Here is a 19,050-nt window from a genome sequence, read left to right on the forward strand (position 1 = left end):
CCCCCAAGGGGGGGCAGGGAAGCCTAAAAAAAAAAAAAAAAAAAAGCGAACGAGAGACAGACAGACAGACAGACAGACAGACAGAATTACCGTGGCTAATGTGAAGCTTCCTCATCCAGGGAAATATCTGCGGAGTCTGCCCCTCGGGCGCGGCTGTAGAGGTGGCCATGGGCTCTGGCTGTGCCCGAGCTAGGCTCGGACTGCTCAGCTGGCTCGCGGCTTCCTCTGGCTCGGAGGACGCGCTGGCCTCGTCTATTTCGGTGAAATTGGCGCTGGAGCTGGCCGGGGTCGCCTGGTCGGAAGGGGACGAAGCAGAGGGTTTGGCGCCGTGGCTGTCGCCGTTGGTGCAGGGCAGGGACTCGGGCGAAGACAGGGAGCAGCTCGACGTCGCCTGCCTGAAGCGGGGTTCCTGGGCAGACGCAGAAAAGGCGCGCGAGCTCTCACCCACCGCCCCAAAGTGGCTGGAGGAGGCCGAGGAGCGGTTGACGCTGAGGTCCATCCCATTGTAATTGTAGCCGTAGGAGCCGGTATGCATGGCAGCGGGATCCCTGTAAGAGCCGCTCAGAGAGCTGCCACTGCCATAATTTAGCAACTGATAGTCCGGGCCATTTGGATAACGCCCCGAGAAGGAGTTTACAAAGTACGAGCTCATTTGGGTGATTTTGGAGGGCTTGATTTGTGGATCGTGGTCGTTATAACCCTGTGCTTCACGATTTATGATGTATTAATGAATTATAGCGATGCACTGTACTTCGTTTTGCTATGTATGCGGCCAAATATGGGGGGGTGGAAGGGGGATGGGGGGGCGTTAGGGAATCACGTGCTTTTGTTGACCAGTCGTAAATTCTCACTGATGACCTCAAGAGGTAATTCATGCTCTATGGTTACAAATAATGACGATCCGAGAATCGTTAGGGCCGATTCAATGCGAGCCTCCGAGAGGGGGAAAAAGGAGAAGGGGGAGAAAGAGGGAGAAGGTTGGCGTTGGCCTCTGAGCAGAGCGCGCCACCTCCCGGCAATCTGCGGGAGCGCGGGCCGCAGACCGCCATGGCGGCTGCCTCCCTGCTGGCTCTGCAACCGCCTAGCCAGAAACCCGGCCAGGGTTCACCCGCAGGGTTGAGCCTTTAAATCGACCGGTTTGAGCCTTTTGCCCACTTTTCTTAGGGTCGTTATTCTATTTGTGCCCCTTTCTCTGTCGTTTTAGTATTATTTAACCCTGGATACGATTATCAGAAATGTAGTTGCTTGTCCCTGCTCAGGCTTTGCCAGTCTCCAAGTTGGGTGTGGAAACGGGGAAAGGGTTAGAAGTTGTGTGTGAAAAACAATTAGGAGTTATCCCTGTGAGCTCAGCCAGGCCTGCTTCCTGGAGAGGCTTTCCTGGCGTGTCCACAGCACCCAGAAGCCGCAGGACTGGGCTGGAGGCTGCAAGAGGCAGGAAAGCTTTCCGTTCTCCTGGGCCCCTGGGAAGTTTGCAGTTCTCTCTGACCTCTCGTCCTTAGCCTAGGCCTAGGAACAGAGCAGGACACGGACTCTGGAAAAGGAACACAGCTGGGGGCTTAGCCTAAGGTGGAAAAGACTAGCGGCACCGCCTGAGCATCTTAGGTTTGGGTGGCAACGTGAGAGTTTGGGGCTAAAGCGGAACCCCTTCGCCATCTCGCCAGATGCCAGCTTCGGAGGCCTCTTGCTGGTGGCTGACAGTTTGAGAATCTGCCTACTGGCCTACAGCTTTCCCCGGGAAGGGCTCGGAAGACCCGCTGAAGACCGGCGGCCCCTTGCTGAGCGCGCTGGTCGGCCCCGCAGCTGGGCCCCTTCTGCCAGGCTATTTTCTTTAAAAATAAAAAAGGGAGGAGGAAGGAAAGAAAACAGTGTCTGCAGCTTGCCGCCTGGGTGAGGGTGGGGTGGAGAAAGAATGGGCCATTTTGGGTTGCGAAGATGAGGACCAAACGCCCTAACATCACCTGGCCTCCTGCCCTCAGGTCTTCAAAGAGCTAGAGAAAGGCGGGCCTTGGGCACCGCCTGCTCTGGGGTCCCCATTCTCTTTCTTCTTAATGAACTTCTACTTGAGATGGGAAGGGGAACCCTGGAACCATTAGATGGGCGGTGGAGAGATGCCCAGTGGCCTCATTTTTCAGGCTCCAGAGCAATAGGCCTGAGCCGAGGGCCAAGGCCCGCAGAGGCGAGCCATGTGGGCGGGCCAAAGGCAGGGGGCCTGGGCGAGCCTAGGACAGAAAAGCGCTGCAGAGGCGTCCAGACCTGCCCAACTCGGTCTCCACCCCGACTTTGGACTAGCTGGCCTAGGGGCCACCTCCTCTGAGCCTCACAACCTCTCTCTCCGTCCCCCAGGTCTAAGAGAGAGAGAGTCAGTTGTGAATTTAGCATCAGGGAGGTACGGCTCTGGGGCCTGGGAGAACCGATGGCTTCAGCTTTGATCTCAATTGTAACTTCCGAATCCAGTCTGGCGGCTGGGAAGGCCCTGGGGCTGACCAGAGTTCTTGCCTTTGCTGTCCAGTTCAGGCTCAGGGATGATGAGGTGGCTGAGGGGTAGAAAGGGGGAAAAAATGGCAGGGAGGATTGGAGGTGATTGAGCGGCGAGTTTTCACGTCTTTATTATCATCATTATTATTAATAATATTAATATTATTACCGAAGTATTTCACGTCCAGAGCTAAGACAAGACTACAAACACAACACATAGAAAATTAATAAAATAGAACTTTGTTTTCTTCTGAGGCTTTTCTTCTTACTTCTAGGTAGTATGTGCTCCTTTCCAGTGACTTTGGGGAAGGGGTGGGAGAGACAAGTCTGGGGTCAGGGAGTCTCCAAGGCCCCTGCTGAGGGGACAGCGAATCTACCATTGAACCGTGCACGGGGGACATGGACGAAATGAGACTCGACACGGACAAGAGCATTCTGCTCTGCTTCCAGGAAACATCAAGTGAGTCCGATTCTCAGTTCTCACCAGGGAGCCTGATCGGGCCCAGACGGGTTCTTCGGGGAGGGAGGAGGCGCTGGGTGCAGGGTGGACTCGGCGGCGCCGCCTTCGAGCACCCGGGGAGAGCTCTGTGGGCGGGGGCGTCCAGGAGAGCGCTGGGCCCCGCCTGTCTGGGTCTGGAGAGCAGGTCCCCAGACTCCCCCGCCCTCAGAGCCTTCTAGGGCTCCCGGGTGCCCTCGGTTCCCGCTTCGCGTCCCCCCTCCCTTTCCAGCACCTTCACTCAGCTGGTTTTTCTTCCTCTTCCTCGGCACTGAGCTGAGACGCATTGAGCAGTTTGCTCTCCTTTTTCCACTTCATGCGCCTGTTCTGGAACCAGATCTTGATCTGCCGCTCGGTCAGGCACAGGGCGTGCGCGATCTCGATGCGCCGCCGCCGGGTCAGGTAACGATTGTAGTGAAATTCCTTCTCCAGCTCCAGAGTCTGGTAGCGTGTGTAAGTCTGGCGGCCTCGCCGACCGCTGGGCCCAAAAGAGGAACCTGTTACACAGAGAGGAGAAGCTGAGGCCTGCGGGGGGGGTCACTAAGCCCTTAGCCCCCTCCCCCACCCGGCCTCCAAATGTACTACTACTAGCTTTTCCAGGGTAGCCTTCCCCTCCCGCTATTCCCTGATCTCCTTTCCCCACTCCTCCAGCGCCCCCTCCAGATTCCCTCCTGGTCTCCTAGGCCTGTGCTTTCTTTCTGTCTAGACTTTTGGTGGGGGAGGGGAGGAGCGATTTGAACTCCCACCTGAGCCGAGTGGGAGGGGGGAGGGGCTGGCCAGGTGAGTCTCTTGGTAGCTGTATCTTTTCTTTCTCTTCTTTTACTTCCATCTAGCTCTCCCCACCCCTGGCCCACCCAATGATAGATTCTGGCCCTTAATCCGTAATGACGTGGATCGATCCATACTTCGCATTAACAGCTCCTCACTTTCGTGTCCCGCTAATGGACATCAATTGGGTCTTAAAGCCGACAAATAATCCAACCTGAGACCCAGGCGCCAGTTTGTCCCTCTCTCTCCCTCTGCCTGCTCCCTCTAATTTTTCCTCCTTCCTCTGACTACCACCCCTTTCCGAGTGCCCCACCGCTCTCCAGCTCCCCCAGCCCCAGAGAAACACAGTTTTGGACCGACTAAACTCGCCCTTGCCGGAGTCAAGCCACCCCCACCCCTTTCATGACCACTCTTGTTTTTAATGGAGTGGTCTTTGGGTGGGGGACCCCGTCATGAATGGGGGGGCAGGGCTTGCAGAGAAAAGGAAAACCACAACTGCTTCCCCTGTCCCCTTCCTGATCAGCACTCCAGGCTCTGGCCTGATGCTCCGGGAGAGCCCACTCGCTCTCCCTGGCTTACAGTGCAGCTGGGACTTTGCAAACTTTGCAACTCCTGCGGACAGGAGGACAGATCTGGAGACAGGGGCCCCATTTTCCCCTATCTCCGAAGATGCCCACCTAGTTTCCTGTGGGAGAATGGGGGTGGGGGGCGACACTCGCTAGCTCTGCCTCCTGGTGGGGACCCGGGCGGCAGCACAGAGTCTCACTCACTGTTGCACGAATTCATCCTCTGCATCCACGGGTAGACGGGAGTGGAGCACTTCTGCTCCTCGGTCTCGCCGAACACGCTCTTGTCCTGCGCACAGTCGGACTTCCGTGGCTCGGGGTGGAACGGAGGCGGCTCGTCGGCGCCGGCCAGCGCGCAGGCCGACTCCTTCTCGCGGTAGAAGGCGGGTGCAGGCCCGTAGTCGCAGGGCGCCGCTCGGCCGTAGCCGCCGGCGGCTGCTGGGTAGTAGGAGGAAGCGGCGAAGCCCTTCTCTTGGCCGGGCCCCGGCCCGTAGGGCGCGGGGTAATGCCTCAGCGGGTCCGCATAGCCGGATGAGTAGAGCGGTAGCTGGCCCAGGAAGGACTCCTGCCCGCTGGCCAGAGTGACGGGGAAGGTGGAGTTCACGAAATAGGAACTCATTGGGAGGGGAGGCGCACGCGGCCGCTGCTGCTCCGCCGGGTTTATGATTTGTTGTGTTTTATAGTCCGAGCGCCGCGCCTATTAGTAGTATATCCGAGATTGGGTTTTAGCTGAGGGGGGATGGCGAGGTGCCAGTGAGGGCCAGAAGGAAATACAACCATCTGATCCAACACTGACCAATGGCAGAGGCAGGAATTGTCAAATAGCACCCTGGAGGAGCGCAGCCCGCACGAGGGACCCGCGCACAAACCTATCAACCTTTCCCCCCCTCCTTCTCCTTTCCTTTTCTCTCTCAACAACACAACGCGTCCTGTTCCACCTACGTAGGATCTGCAAAAGAGGCGTCTGTGCCTTTGAGGGAGGAGGGAACATTTGGATTGAAACCATCCCATTCCCCAGTGATGAAATAAATACATCCCACCCTACCACCCCACGCAGGATAGGAAAAAGTTAATTGTGTTTTCAGAAAAGTTAACCCCTGCGTGGCTTGGGCCGGTTCCCTTGGAGGGCTGAGTAAAATGCTCACGAATCTCGTTGAGAGAGAACGAAAGGGGGAGGTGTGTTTCTAGGGTTTTGTGTTGGTGAAAGAGAAATGGAGTTGTCCGTTAATTTGCTTCATTTTAGAAACAGGCGCAGAAGAAACACCTCCTTCGCAGGTTTGGAGAATCGTTTTTTCCTGTTTATCAGGTCCCTCTCTCAGGCTAGGCTTATTATATCCCTGCCTCTCCACCACAAGGCTTATGGTCAGAGGGGGCAAGCCAGATCCCTCCACCTAGAAGACCCAGAAGAGGAGGTGATGCCAGGAGGGAGATCTGAGCCCTGGCTTTTCCCTGCGTCTGTGCAGCTAGGCTAGACTAAGGCTTCTCAGAAACCAGTCACCCGTTCCCCAAGACAGCTTATCTAGTTGAGTCTTGGTAGGGAATGGGGCCCTGGGGAAAGAGACTAGCAGGCCCCTCACTTGGTGGTATGGATGGAGGAGTAAGTTGGAGCCCCAGCCTAGGTGACTTTATTTGTCTGACCTCTTTCCTACCTGCAACCCTTACTCAGTCCCCACTCCACGGATTTTGACCTCTTGTCTCAAATAACATAAGATCCCAGGCTACAGATTTTTGGAGTCAAGGGTGTAATGTCCTAATAGGTCTATAGATAAGGAAGAAATTGTGAGTCTTCCGACACTCTTCATGTTGAGAAGAGCCCTTACCTCTTTTCCTGGTCTCTCTAGAAGTTATCAGTTCTCTGCCTTATTTTCCCAAGACTTGGTTTTGGTTTAGTTTTGTAAGGAAGGAGGACTGACTACTAGGGTCCTCCTGGGAACTCAGTAATCATCTTCCAACCAGCAGTTAGCATTCCCCTTCTACACACAACCCCTCCTGTATGTCTCTCAGCTGCTCTACAACCCCCTCCCATGCCTTGGGTTTTTTTTTGTATCATCAGCTTTGTTGCTATAAGAACTTGGGAGTGAAATAGTCTATTCTCTCTCTCTCTCTCTCTCTCTCTCTCTCTCTCTCTCTTTCTCTGCCTTCAAGTAAAATGAACAGGGAGATAGGACCACTAATATGCATATACAGGACAGACAGTGAAGGGAGGCAACCTTTCCAACCTTAGTATAGGAAGGGGCTGAATGTAAGATGTTGTCTGAGGTCAGGTCAGGCTGACCCATCTCTGCCTTGTTCTTTTGGCTCCTTTTTGTGGGCCAACTCTGTCCACTGATAGAAAAGGTGGTACAAGGCTGAGGTTAGGTTTCCAAGAGTGGGGATTTCTTTGGCAACAAAGTGGCCTCCAAAGCTCTTTGAACTCAGGGCAACTGCTAGGCTGCCCCTTTATGGCAAAATGGCCATACCTGGTATCCCTCTGATATCATAGGGTTTTGGATGGGATTTTAAGAAAAGAAGCTTAAACCTCCTGATGATGGAGAACAAATGCTCCAATCTAGACGTGGCTGGGTCCACTCCAAGAGAGTGAAAGGGGCTATCTGGGCAGGGGGAGCAAGGGAAGGAAGAATATTTGCCCCTCTATCTTGCTGCTGAGGCTGGGCCTCAGCCCTTCTCCCGGGTCTGTCATGGTGTTCCTGTCATAGGAAAGATGCTGTAGACTACCATATAGAGCATGGTCAAAGTAAGAGGAGGTGAGGGAGGAGGTCATTCCTCTTTGATAGAAGCAGAAAAGTAATCACCTTATCCTTAGAGCCCCTGCTCCCAAATTAAGCTCACCTCTGCAGGTTGCCTGTCTGGAGATGGAGCCACTATGGGCAGGGCCTGGGCGCCTGGAGTAGGGCATGAAAGGAAATAGCGCCTCATCGCTCTTATCTAAGCCCAGAGGTATTTATGAGCGTTTATTCATCTGATCCGTTTGTTTGGGAAAAAGAGCAGGCAGGCAGGGCTGAGCCAGAGACTGCCTGGTTTCTGGAGCCAGATCTCTACGAATCTGTCTGTGGTTCCATCCACTGCAGTCTGTCTGTCTCCATGGAGGGAATATGTAAATACATAGCAGGCACAGTCAGCCCTCTGTTAGGGGTATCACTCTCTCACTCACGGAGGGAGGGATGTAAATGTATACCAAGTCTTGAGTACACACAAGAGGAATTGTATGGATACCCCACAGGCAGGATTTATAATTGTGATTTTCTGTGCTTTGAGTCTGCAGTCCCATGGGTAAGCCTCCACATTCCACCTCCCAGAGAAATGTTTCCTAAGCCCTGTTTAGCTCAGGAGTAAAATTCTCCTGAAGGTAATCTTAGGACTGACATTTGCCTGTCTGAGGAGGGGGTGAGACAATGTCTAGGCTTCCCATTTTCTCTAAGCTACAAAGCCTCCTCCCTTTCCAGCTCCTTTGATAGTGGGTAGTTTCCCCTACTCGGCTCCCAACTTTACCTGGGGTGAGGTAGATGACAACCTCTTAAACTCTATTCTTCCCCTGGACTCTTTCTTGAGTCTGGGGGGTATCAGTGCCCCCAGAGGTGCAGTGTGGTGGCTCCCACAGATTGGGAAAGGCTCTTTTCTTAGACACTTTGCCCTAAGATAGGCTAGTCCAAATCTTCAAATCGAGGTACAAAGACCTCATTTCCATTATGCAAATGAGCGGCATCTTCTCTGATCTTCTAGGGGGAGTGGGCAGTGACAATCCCTTGATTCTCCGACTTCTCTCTCCTCAGGTCCATGGCTACCCTCAGAGCCCTAAAGTGTTTTAACCCTCTGTCAGAACCTTAGTTCCCCTCCCTGTTTTCTTCTGACTGCCCAAAAGGAAAAAAAAAAAATCTAGGAGGGCCCCAAGACCTTCCCGCCAGTTCCCTCGAGGCCTCCCGCGGAGTGACTCACTAAGCCCCGCCATCCAGCCGCCAGAAAGTCACTCTCGGAGAGGAAAAAAAGCTTAAAGAGCTGCTACAGAAGCTCAGACTCCAGAGGCGCCTAGGGCTCCGGGTCGAGGTGGTGCTGTTTACTCACAGTACTGCGCAGCCCCTATAGACCCCAGCTCCCAGACATACCCCAGTAACACCTCGGCTGGCCTGGCACCACAGGCAATTTCCTGGAGCCCCCGCCTAGGAATTGGGGCCACAGCACCTTGAAAGGAGCAGCCAGATCTTCCTCCTGCGGCTTGAAAGCCCGAGCTAATCAGTAACCCATGAGACAGGGGCCAACACTCATAGGCTGTGACAGAGGCGCGTACCCCGCCCTCTCCACCCCCTCCCGGGGAAGCCGTTCCGCTAAGCGGGTGTGAGGGGGTCCGCCAGGAACGGAAATTGCAATGGTTTGGTTCTTTAATGATTTAGCCCCACTCCCGATTATTTTACACCAAAGCATTTTTGCGTCGATTTCGATTTCGCTTGAAACGGTTGAGAATGGGGGAGGGGACTAACAGTCACTTGCAGACACCAACAGTTTCCAGAAAACTCGGTTCAACTCTGTCACCACGGACTCACCAGCTTAGGAACTGGCAAGACCCACAAGCCAACTCGATGAACACAGACTCGGTTTGTCTTTTGACAACCGAGTGGAACTGCCCGGTCGGCGCCTCCCATGACCGGCCCCCTCCCTTGGCTGAGAAGAAAACCAAATCAGCCTTGAACAGCCTTGGCCTCAGACCTCTCCAGCGGCCCCCGATCCTGCTTGTGCCTTAGGTGGTGATGGGGGTCGTGGGTCTGAACCCTGAACCCCTTGGTTCAGTATCTACCCTCGGTCCGTGGATTATAGTGTTACTACTCCTCTAGAAATCCAGGATGCCGCTTCTTCTGCCAGTCCCCGGGTTTGGGGCTGGGATGAGTGGGGTTTGGAGGAGACAGGAGAAGGTCGAGGCTAGTGTACTTAGTCATCCACACCTGGGAACCAAGATGCAGTGGAGCGCATCGGTGTGGGCCCGAATCCTACTGAACGGTGCAGCCCGGGAACTGCAGGCAATCCTGCAGGACTCCGGGAGGGTCTCGGGGCTGGTGGTGCCCAAGCCGCGTGTCTCTGAATGGACGGTAGATGGCAGCAAAACGCATAATTTGGGTCAGAGGAAAATGTCTAAGGGACGATTTATAACCCACCAAGACTACAGGGGAAAAAGACCTTCAGTCTGAGTGGGTTTGGAGAATTTTCCCGTTGCGAATAAGCTCCGAGCGCCATGGGTGCTGGCGATGAATTTCTCTTGCTAAGACGCCAAGGGGTCTATCTGGGAGCCCAGGCCAGGCCTATGCCTGATCCTCTTACCTGGGCCCTCTGGGAGGCCCAGTCCTGTGCCACAAGTGGCTGCTTTTCCCTCTCCTCCCAGCTCAGAATACCAATGAACCCACACACATGACCAAGATCCTTAAATCCTGAGGAAACCAGAGGCCTGAGCCCGAAGGACTTGCATCTGGCTTTAAGAAACAGAAACAGTCACCTATTCATGCAAACCTAACTAAATCACAATGTCTCCCTGCTCTTGAGGCCATACCACTTAGCTCTCTGCTTGAAGCTTCCCTAGAGACCTTCACCTCATTTCTTGGCCCTTGCCAGCCAGCCTGCACTCTACCAGTTACTTTGGGAATTAGCCTCATATCCAGCAGTTCTCCCCCATTCTGCTTCCCTTCTCCCAAGAGACCTGGTGAGGGAACAAAAATTGGGCATTCGAGGGACAGGGTTAGCTCTCTGAACTCAAGGACCAGCAAGATTCCTTGGCAGACACTATTGGGTTCCCTAGTTGGGCTTCCTTTTTGTTTTATATTCTCTCTCAAATTTCTTTTTATGTACAAGCTTAAAACAACAATAAGCTAACAGCTTTTCATAACCACCACATTTGAATCCAGTGAAAGTTGGAAATGTTTCCATATCAGACACAGATGGCAGTTTTCTTCACCGAAATCCACATACCCCCAATACCAATAAAACACAAGTAACAGAATCAATATCACACCGAAACCAACACACTTTAACCTACCGCATTAAAACCACAAAACTCTCTCCCTGCAGATCGAGGCTCCCTTGGGCAGGGAGTGGCGAGAGACCAGGGTGCTTCATCGGCAGGCTTCCTGGGGAGTTTCCCTGGCTTTACCTGCCTCCACCCACAGCCCTTTAATTTCAGAAATGTCTCAGAAAGAGAGATAGTGAACACTTCTCTGTGAATTGTTCTTTTTGTATCACTCTACCCACCTCCTCTCCCTCGCTGGCCTCTGCGGAGAATCCAGGCCCTACAGAGACCCAGACGTCCCTCCGCGCCACCGCCCTCGTGCCAATGCTGCCTGGAAATCGCCCATACCCACACTGGGCAAGAAAACGCGCGGGGGCAATTGGGGGAGGCCAGGGAGGGATGGAGGAAGCTGAGCACAGACCTACCGGCGGCTGCAGCCCAGACACCCCCACCCTCTTTTTTGTAGCCCTCTTGCTTGAGCTCTCCTCCCAGCTAAAAAGGGTAAGACTTAGAGCTGGCCTCCGTGGCCCCTTTCCGTTCCTCCTCCCATCTTCCCTGCCGCGGCTCCCCCTCCAGGAAGCAGCCACCCCTCTCTCCACCACAGAATTTCCTGGGAAGCCTCTGCCAGCAGCGCCCAGAGGTGGGGTTCAACCCGGTCTTGGAGTGAAAGGGGGGGTGTGTAGAAAAACCTAAGCCCCACCCCCAACAAAAACGATGCAAAAAAAAAAAAATTGAAGAATCTCTCTTACCTTTGCAGAACTTGGTTTATTTTTCTCCTCCGGATTCAAAAGGGTGGGGAGGGAGGGGGGAAAAAAGGAGCGTTCGGTTTCTTCTTCAGCTTCCAGATAATATTGTCCCAACCTGAGAGCCGTCGTTTCCCTTTCTCAGACTTGGGAGAGAGATTGTTTCCCTTTTCTGACATTTGCATGGAAAATGGAGTAAGTTCTGGCTTTGAAAAATGGTATTAGCCTGCAGTCCTGGGCAGATTGTCCATTTACCCTTCATGATGACTAAAAATCCCAGATCAGCGAGCAAATTAACTTAGGAAACAAAATTATTTTTGGTTCTCTCTTTTGTGTAATTCCCACCCCTCCTTTCCTCTCTCACTCTCTCTTCTCTCCTCTCTCTCTCTCTCTCTCTCTCTCTCTCTCTCTCTTGCTCTATCGAGCTGATATTGAAGTATAAAAATATCAAGAGGCTGGAGCCCTGAAGGAGGACAGTGCTCCGACCTAGGTGTGGTGTCCAAAAGAATGCTGCATTATAACCACCAGGGAAATGATAAAAAGTTCATGTTCACGATCGCCCAGCCACATGACCGGCGCCGGCCAATCGCTGGATTCAACCACTCATAAACTTCTATCACAAAGTTGTAAATTTTCATAAAACAACAAGGAATTTATTGCATTTCTTCATGGCTGCTCCACCAGCAACCCTTTTTCTCAGTCGCCATCTTCTTTTCTTCTCCTTCTCTTTTTGGGGAAACCCCAATCTGAGACGGGGTGAGATTTGGGGTGCAAGACTGCAGTATGGAGAATCCATAAAGGCTCAGCTACAAAGGGGGTTCTCTCTGGAACCTCCACATTTTCCTCAGGAGTTCTGCCTGTCTTCTCTAGTAAAAATTCACCCCAAATATTTCACTTGGGACTGTTCTAAGAAATTTGAAGGTGAGGCAGCCAGTGAGAGCAGCATCGGGGTGTTGGGAGCTGCCACCTGCCTCTTGGCAAAATGAAAGCATTGCCCCCTCTCCTCCTCTGAACACCCCCCCCTCATTCTTAACCTAGAGACTGTGGGATTCCCCCAACAGTGAGGTTTGCAGCACCGCAGGTGTGGGAGCCCTGGATCCTTGGGGCCTAGTTTCGGCCCCAGGAGGGAAGGTGTCCTGGATGTGGGCCAAGGCGGAGAGTTTAACAGAGCTCCCACCCAAACACCCCAGAAATTGGAGGAGGGCAAAGCCAAATCACAGGCTCTCCCGCCCAAACACCAGCGGCTCCTTCAGGTTCCCCAGCCAAGATCGCGGGACTCCGCCCGCCAGGGTTTTTGAGGTCTTTAGCAGAAGCCTCAGGTTTAGGGCCTTTTCTTACAAATTCAAATGAAGTAGGTTGTCCTAAAACCAACTACCTTCTTCCTTTTTGTTTCAGGTGTCTGATCTTTAAACAATTAGGGATTTGTAAACGAATAAATATTAAAAACCAGCCCGCAGGTCGAGCTATGTAGCCACTGTCGTGCAGGTTTTTGTTCAGAAAAAAAAAAAAAGTAATAATTCATCCTGTGTTTCCAGGCTCCCTAAAATACCTCTGTATTTTGAGTTGAGCTACAAATGTGGTAAACGAAAAAAATCTCCCTCAAAATGTGTTTTTTCTCCGCCCCCCCTCCCGTGCCTGCTCCAGAGAAGGTTCCAGATTGTCGGCGGCACGCAGAGCAGGCAGAACCGCTCAGAGGAAGCCCCGGCGGCCAGCACAGCCAGGCTCACGGCGGCCACAGAAGCCCGGTAAACCCGCCGGGCTCTCGCTCGCGGGATTAATTCTTTCCCCCCTTTTAAAGCTGTGTATGAATCTCCTGTGTCAATTTAGAATGAAATAAATTTTAACAAATAAAATAAAATAAATTGAGATAAATCAAAGAATCACTCTGGTTGAAATGTCCACCAAATGAACTAACGCAGTTGCACTGGGCGAGCCAGAAGGCCTCCATTATGGTCCTGGCCTCTGCCCAATGCCGTCCCTGAGGTGAGAGTGGATTTGGGTATTCACCCTCTCTTCCCTCCACTCGTTTTGTTTTGTTTTGTTTTGTTTTGTTTTTTGTTTTCGAGGCCTACCATTTTTGGATTTCATCTCCGTATTTGTGGCTGGACAGCCGACATATTCGGTAGTCTAGTTTAAAGGCCCGAAATAAAGAACGTTTGTGGAACTGGGAGCTTTTAAAATTTTTTGTTTTCTTATATTTTGGGAGTGTGTGACAGAGCATATGGTCTCCTGGATGTATCTAGTTGGGGGCAAATGTGAATCTCTGTTTATAAGCCAATGTGTAAATGTACATTGATATTTATCAATGTGTCTGTGAGTGACTGTGAATGTGTGTTTACTTGTGAGTGTGTGTGACTGTAAATGCATGTGTTCTGGGCACAGAGCCGGGATTGTGTGAATGTCTGTATGTGTATTTGTGAACATATTATCTATGTTTATTTGTGACTGTGATGGTGCATACTTCTTTGTACTCTTAATTTTTTGTGGTTGTGTGTTGTATGTAGGAGTATGAAGGGGACATGGGTATGTAATATTGGGGTTCACTAGTTGGCAGTCTCTAGAGAGTGGCATCTGGAAAAAAGAACAAACCAGTGCAAAAACAAAAAGACAGGCAGAGGGGCCCTGGGATATTCACCCTTCACCAACCCTGACCCCCCTCCCAGTCTTATAGAGACACAGAAAATAGAGCATCTGTTTATTTTTAATCCTGTTTTATTTTCCATCCTTCAGATACACATAAAGAAGAGCATGGGGGCTGGTAGGAGCAAGGAGCAGCAAGGTGCACCAGACACAAGTCAGTTGGTGGGTCCTCGGGGCTCCGTAAGACCCTTTCAGTGCCACTACTGGAAAGTACAGGGTAGGCAAGGAACCACAGGCTAGTCCAGATCGACAGTCCACGAAGATAGCATCAAAGAGGGCTTACAAAACAGCAAGATTTTACAAAGACCTTACTAGCAACATAGAAAAGGGGAGGCACATTCCAGAAAGCTAAAGAGCAGGTAGATGATGTCCTTCCCACATTGTACAAAAACAGACAACAGACTATAGGTAGTATTTTTTTACAGTGTTGAGAAACCAAAATTTCACCCTTCTCTCTCCTTAATTTTTCAAACTGCTTTATTTAAATAGAGTTTTTCCCCCTTATTTGAGTTCCCAGGTTCAGTTCCCAGAACTGGGTTTCTCCCTCTCTCTTCTCTGCCCCTCACTCTTCCTCCTCCTCCTCTGCCTCTGTCTTGTCCTGGACGCTGACCCCCGGGCTTGAGGCCTTGTTTTCCTTTTTCCACTTCATGCGACGGTTCTGGAACCAAATCTTGATCTGTCTTTCGGTGAGGCAGAGCGCGTGCGCGATCTCGATGCGCCGCCGCCGAGTCAGGTAGCGGTTATAGTGAAATTCCTTCTCCAGCTCCAGGGTCTGGTAGCGAGTGTACGTCTGACGGCCTCGCTTTCGGTCAGTCCCTGTGCACAGTATTTAGAGGGAGTTTAAAAAAAAAGTGTGAAAAACACCAAGAGTTGACTCACCTCCTTCATAGTGAATCTGTAAGTAATTTGGGGGGGGGGAGTTCCTCCATCTTCTGGGAACCAAATTAATGCTTTTTACACCCATGCCATGCTTGATGGTTCCCTTTTCCTTGCTATCTGCAGAAATGTCTACAGGTTTCTTAAGGCAAGCATTTCTCTTTTTTTCCCTCTCTTTCACAAACACATATGAAAAACTTTATATATAAAAGCAGTACACACACATATATATATTATACATAAATACACACACATATATAGTTAGTTCTGTTTTGTTTTCCAGACATGATCTTGCTATCTAGCCCCTGGCTAGCTTCAAATTGGTGGCAATCCTCCTGCTTCAGCATTCCAAGTGCCAAGTGCTGGGTTTACAGGCCAACTCCATCACGCCAAGTCCTATTTTCCATGCAAGTTTTTCTCAGCCTGAAGCTTCTGAAGCCAGGTAAATTTAAGTTTCTGGAAGGCTCTCCTAAGGCATGAGCATGGGATAAGGGGGAGCTTAACCCCCAGTCACTCTATGGACTAGGAGCTCCAAGTCTACCTTTCTGATGGCCTTTGAGGTAGGGAGCCCTTGCTAGTGACCCTAGAGTGAGACTCCAAGACTGACCTGAATACTTTCAAAGGAAAAAGAAAAGAAACAAAAGGACCTCCTAGGCTGGATCCTAACTCATGGCTGTTGTAGAATGAGGAAGAGGTGAAAATTTGGAGATTTCCCTGAAGCCTGGAACTATTGATCTGACAGCACTTTTCTTCCGATGACTTTCCCAGAGAGTGTCAACCAAGGCCAGGCTACCTTCCCGCCTTCCTGCCCAGACAACCCCATTGTCTGAAGGAATCTTTGGATCTCCAGGACTTGGAAGAGGAAAGGAAAGCCCATGGCCTGGGTTCCAGAGGAAGATGAAGATCTGTGTGGTGGGGACTGAAGGGTATGTGAGAACTTCTCAGTTTAGGCCCAGAAACCCTGAAGAGACTTGGGGAGGCACTGGTGCAGGCCTCCTAGGAAGGAGAAAGGAGGGCTTATCCTGGGCCTTAATTTCAAGTCAGATAAAAACCAAGCTGAAATGATTAGGAGCAGAAAAATTTGGGCTTTGATAAATCAACAGGAAAGGCAGTTGGATTATAAGGCAGGTAATGGAGACTGTGACCACCAACATGGGTGATGTGAGAACCTGGTTCCTCATGGCTCCTGACTCTGATGAGGCTGGGAGCCTCTGGCCATAGTCTTGGGTCTTCTGAGCCTTGGAGTTGGCTCCTACATCCATCTGCTTTGGGTCAGTGTATAAAAGGGTGTGTGAGTTGGCATTGGCAACAGACCCTATGGAAATTTTGGTGTTTTGGGGTTCAGTTAGCAGCTTCTGTGTTGCTTGCATTGTCTTGATTTGGTTCCATGGAGTCCTAGTCCTGCCCCCGCAAAGGGAGATTCACATTTCTGGAATGCTACCTCCAAACTTGCCCTGTTCTGTGTGTGTGGGGGGGGGTCCTAGGAGCCCTAGGAAGGGTACCTGAAAAAGCTATACTCCCATGAGGCTTCTGCCCATTTCCTAACGCCCCTCACCAAGATCACTGGGGGTGGGGTCATCAGACTCTCCCCCCCATCTTCTTCTGGCTCTATGTTCCTGTCTGGGTCTTCATCTCTTCTGTACCCCCTCCTCCCTCTGGGCCTCTAGAGTCCACCTCTAATTGTCCTGATGGGGATAATGGGGGAGCAGGGTTGGCTGGGAAGGAAGGGGGAGGGGAGAACTGCTTAGCGCCCTAGCCCCCTCTTCCATGTCTTATCCAAGTTGGGGCTGGGGGTTCACACCCAGAGCTGAGATCTCAGGCAGGGAAGGGGCAGAGAGAGAGAGAGAGAGAGAGAGAGAGAGAGAGAGAGAGAGAGCCTAATGGCTATTCTCTACAAACCCCAGCCTTCCTAGGCAAGACAAACGGCTTCATCTCCAGCCCGTGCCAGAGCTGCTGATAAATATTTAAAGCTAAAAGGCCGGGAGGAAGGGTGGGGGGAGGACTGGAGAATTTGAGCGCAGCGGCGTCGGCGAAGAGTGATCGGCCAGGGAAGAGGGCGAGAGCCTGGGAGCACTGAGCAAAAATGGGGGTAGGAGTGGCGCACCGGGTCGCAACCGGTGTTGTCAGGTTGGACCTGCGGCCGGGAGCACCCAGGACACAAGGGGATTCCCTCACGGGAAGGGGGCACCTTCCGGGGACTGCGCCTGGGACGCTGCGGCTCGGGACGGCTCGGAGCGCTGCGTTACCTGAGCTTCGCATCCAGGGGTAGATCCGGAAGTTACTCTCGGCCGCCAAGTCCGAGTCCCTCTGCTCCTTGGCGCCTGCCGCCTTGGCGGAATCGCCCGGACACACCCCGGAGAGGTTCTGCTCAAAGGGCGCGCAGTGCATGTTGAAGGAACTCGGTTCGAGCCCGTAGCCGGCCGCGTAGACGCCGGCCGCGCTCTGGGCCGCCATGCCCCCCCCGCCGGGGTACAAGCCCTGCATCGAGGCGGCGAACGGGGCGCCCGAACCTGCTCCATAGCCCGGGCGCTGGGGGTTGGAAGCAAACGCACAAGAAGTTTGTTCGGGGAAGGCTCCAGTAGCGAAAACCGAACTTGCGGCTGGATATTTAGAAAATAAAGCATTCGCATAATACAATGAACTCATAATTTGGCCGGATGATTTGTAGGCAGGGACGTTTTAGTGTCGGTTTTACGAGATTCCTTGATATATTACAGAATTAGAGTCCAGATTTACACCAAAAAGGACCCCCTTTTTCCTCTCCGGACCACGTGACCCCGACCCACGTGATATCCCCTCCACCAATGATTGACCGGCCTCCCCACCGCCCGCAGTAATGTGGAAAAAATTGTGTGGCGTTGGATTTATAAAATATGATCAATAATGAATGGGAAAGCTGAGCTCTGTGGATTGGGGCTGGGGGCTCAAGAGCCGCTGTCGACCCCCGCGGGCTGGAGGCAGCTTGCAAGCGAGGTTTGGGGAGGAAGGAATTGAGTGGAAGGGAAAATAAATAACCTCTGAGCGATCCGTGTTGTCACCCCCCACGCATTTCCCCCAGCCCGTTACTGAGGCGAAAGGCAGATGCAGGGATTGAAAGCGTATAACTTGGTGGGTGGGTGGGGGCAGGCCCGGTATTTATTAATCCGGGATAATTCATCCGGACTGGGCCTTTAGAGGAAGTTGGTGCAAGGTGAGGGATGAGGTGAGCCTGTCCTCCAGGCTCTCTATCCCAGTTATGGTGGCAGATATGGGAGAGAGGGGGCAGGCTTCCTAGCTGCTCCTAAGTAAGGTAGAAATCTAACCCACCGAGCATTGGACGTTAAGGTTACCGGTGGCTGAAGAAGCAGGGTTTGCAAGTAAAAAACAAAACAAAACGAAACACCCCCCCCTCCAAAAAAGGAACAGGGTGGGTGTAGGAAGAGAAAGGAAGGGAGTAGGGCGGCCTGGGTCCGGCTCGCTACTTTCCGGGTTCCGGAAGGCGGATGCCTCACTCAGCTGAGCGTGGCTGCCAGAGAAGCAGAGGCAGAGAATGCAGGAAGGCGGCAAGCCACGGCCTAGAAACTGGGCAAAAGTGGCGACGTCCCAGAGAGAGAGAGGGCATCTTCCCTCTGCTCCTGCTTCTCCCACCTGAGTCCGAGAAAAATAAAAATATAAGCTCAGCAGCCCTGCACTCGATCTTCAACGTCGCCAACACCCCCCCCCACCCCCAGGACACAAGCGGAAACAAAGGGAGAAGGGGCAGGGGACGCAGCCACCAGCCAAGGCACATCCAGCGCGGCCTGGGCGCTCCAGTCTCGCGGGCACAGCAGCCTCGGAACGCTAGGGGAGGGGGTTTCTCTTGACTCCCCTCCCTCGATCCTCTCTCCTCCAATCACGTGCAGCCGCCTCCCTCACCCCCTGCGCCCCTGGGCCCGGGGACTCGCACCACCTGCTTCCAGCCCCCGCCCCCTCCTCTCTACAACCTAGCCTCCGCCAGCCCAGGAGCCCGCTGACCAGCTCCCCCCAGCCCTGCAAGGCGCATGGGAGCCAAAGAACAGCGCGGGGGCCCCGGGCCGGTCTCGGGTTCTCGCTTGTAAACTTTATTGTAACTCTTCCGCCCTTTTCAGGCTCAGACAACAGAACAAAGTATAGGGGAGCAACAAAATATATAATTAGCCCTCCCTCCCCCCCATAAAGCAATTCACGGATACAGGATACATTCTTTTCACAGTAAACCTAAGAACACTTTTAACAATTGCCCACAGCGCGCATGCTAACTAAAGTAATCTCTTTTAAGAAACACTTAAGACGAAATTGTCAAACCAAAGGAGGTGGGGAGGAGGAAAAGAGTGAAGCAAGAAAGCCAGCGAGCTAGGGAGGGCAGCAGGGAGGGGGAGTTGAGAGGGAAAATGAGGACGCGGTGAGAGAGAGAGGAGGGAGGAGAGAGAGAGAGAGAGAGAGAGAGAGAGAGAGAGAGAGAGAGAAAATCATCTAAAAGAAAGGAAAATGACTATGGTTGCCTTC

The 19,050-nt window shown here is 52.5% G+C and overlaps 3 protein-coding genes and 1 long non-coding RNA gene across 8 annotated transcripts in view; 1 reads left to right on the forward strand and 3 right to left on the reverse strand.

Annotated features, from left to right (window-relative positions):
- The window catches only part of Hoxb5 (homeobox B5), a 2,893-nt gene extending 1,970 nt beyond the window's left edge, over nucleotides 1–923 (reverse strand). The window contains exon 1 of the mRNA XM_008838286.2: nucleotides 91–923. Within this exon, the coding sequence (XP_008836508.1) occupies nucleotides 91–652 (562 nt within the window). The 5' untranslated portion in view covers nucleotides 653–923. The remainder of the gene's footprint in view (nucleotides 1–90) is intronic.
- LOC115071291 overlaps nucleotides 1–14,045 on the forward strand; it is a 16,853-nt gene extending 2,808 nt beyond the window's left edge. Inside the window, exons 2-3 of the long non-coding RNA XR_003850389.1 lie at nucleotides 12,676–12,776; nucleotides 13,762–14,045. This is a non-coding gene — a long non-coding RNA (uncharacterized LOC115071291). The remainder of the gene's footprint in view (nucleotides 1–12,675; nucleotides 12,777–13,761) is intronic.
- Nucleotides 2,582–11,544, reverse strand: Hoxb6 (homeobox B6). 5 transcript variants are annotated; one of them, XM_029566061.1, is made up of 3 exons: nucleotides 11,038–11,542; nucleotides 4,510–5,002; nucleotides 2,582–3,468 (listed from the first exon to the last, which is right to left on the reverse strand). In XM_029566061.1, the coding sequence occupies exons 2-3, from the start codon at nucleotides 4,922–4,924 to the stop codon at nucleotides 3,209–3,211; spliced, it is 675 nt and encodes a 224-aa protein (XP_029421921.1). In that variant the 5' UTR covers nucleotides 4,925–5,002; nucleotides 11,038–11,542; the 3' UTR covers nucleotides 2,582–3,208. The 5 variants fall into 5 exon arrangements, with proteins under 5 accessions (XP_029421921.1, XP_029421923.1, XP_029421920.1 ...); XM_029566063.1 differs by lacking the exon at nucleotides 11,038–11,542 and adding an exon at nucleotides 10,531–10,849; XM_029566060.1 differs by lacking the exon at nucleotides 11,038–11,542 and adding an exon at nucleotides 10,319–10,663.
- Nucleotides 13,715–17,507, reverse strand: Hoxb7 (homeobox B7). The gene is made up of 2 exons (XM_008838288.2): nucleotides 16,794–17,507; nucleotides 13,715–14,487 (listed from the first exon to the last, which is right to left on the reverse strand). The coding sequence occupies exons 1-2, from the start codon at nucleotides 17,191–17,193 to the stop codon at nucleotides 14,234–14,236; spliced, it is 654 nt and encodes a 217-aa protein (XP_008836510.1). The 5' UTR covers nucleotides 17,194–17,507; the 3' UTR covers nucleotides 13,715–14,233.
- Between the last annotated feature and the right edge of the window lie 1,543 nt (nucleotides 17,508–19,050).

The sequence above is a fragment of the Nannospalax galili genome, unplaced genomic scaffold, assembly GCF_000622305.1.
Source record: "Nannospalax galili isolate Female #2095 unplaced genomic scaffold, S.galili_v1.0 scaffold95, whole genome shotgun sequence".
NCBI classification, from domain to species: Eukaryota; Metazoa; Chordata; class Mammalia; order Rodentia; family Spalacidae; genus Nannospalax; species Nannospalax galili.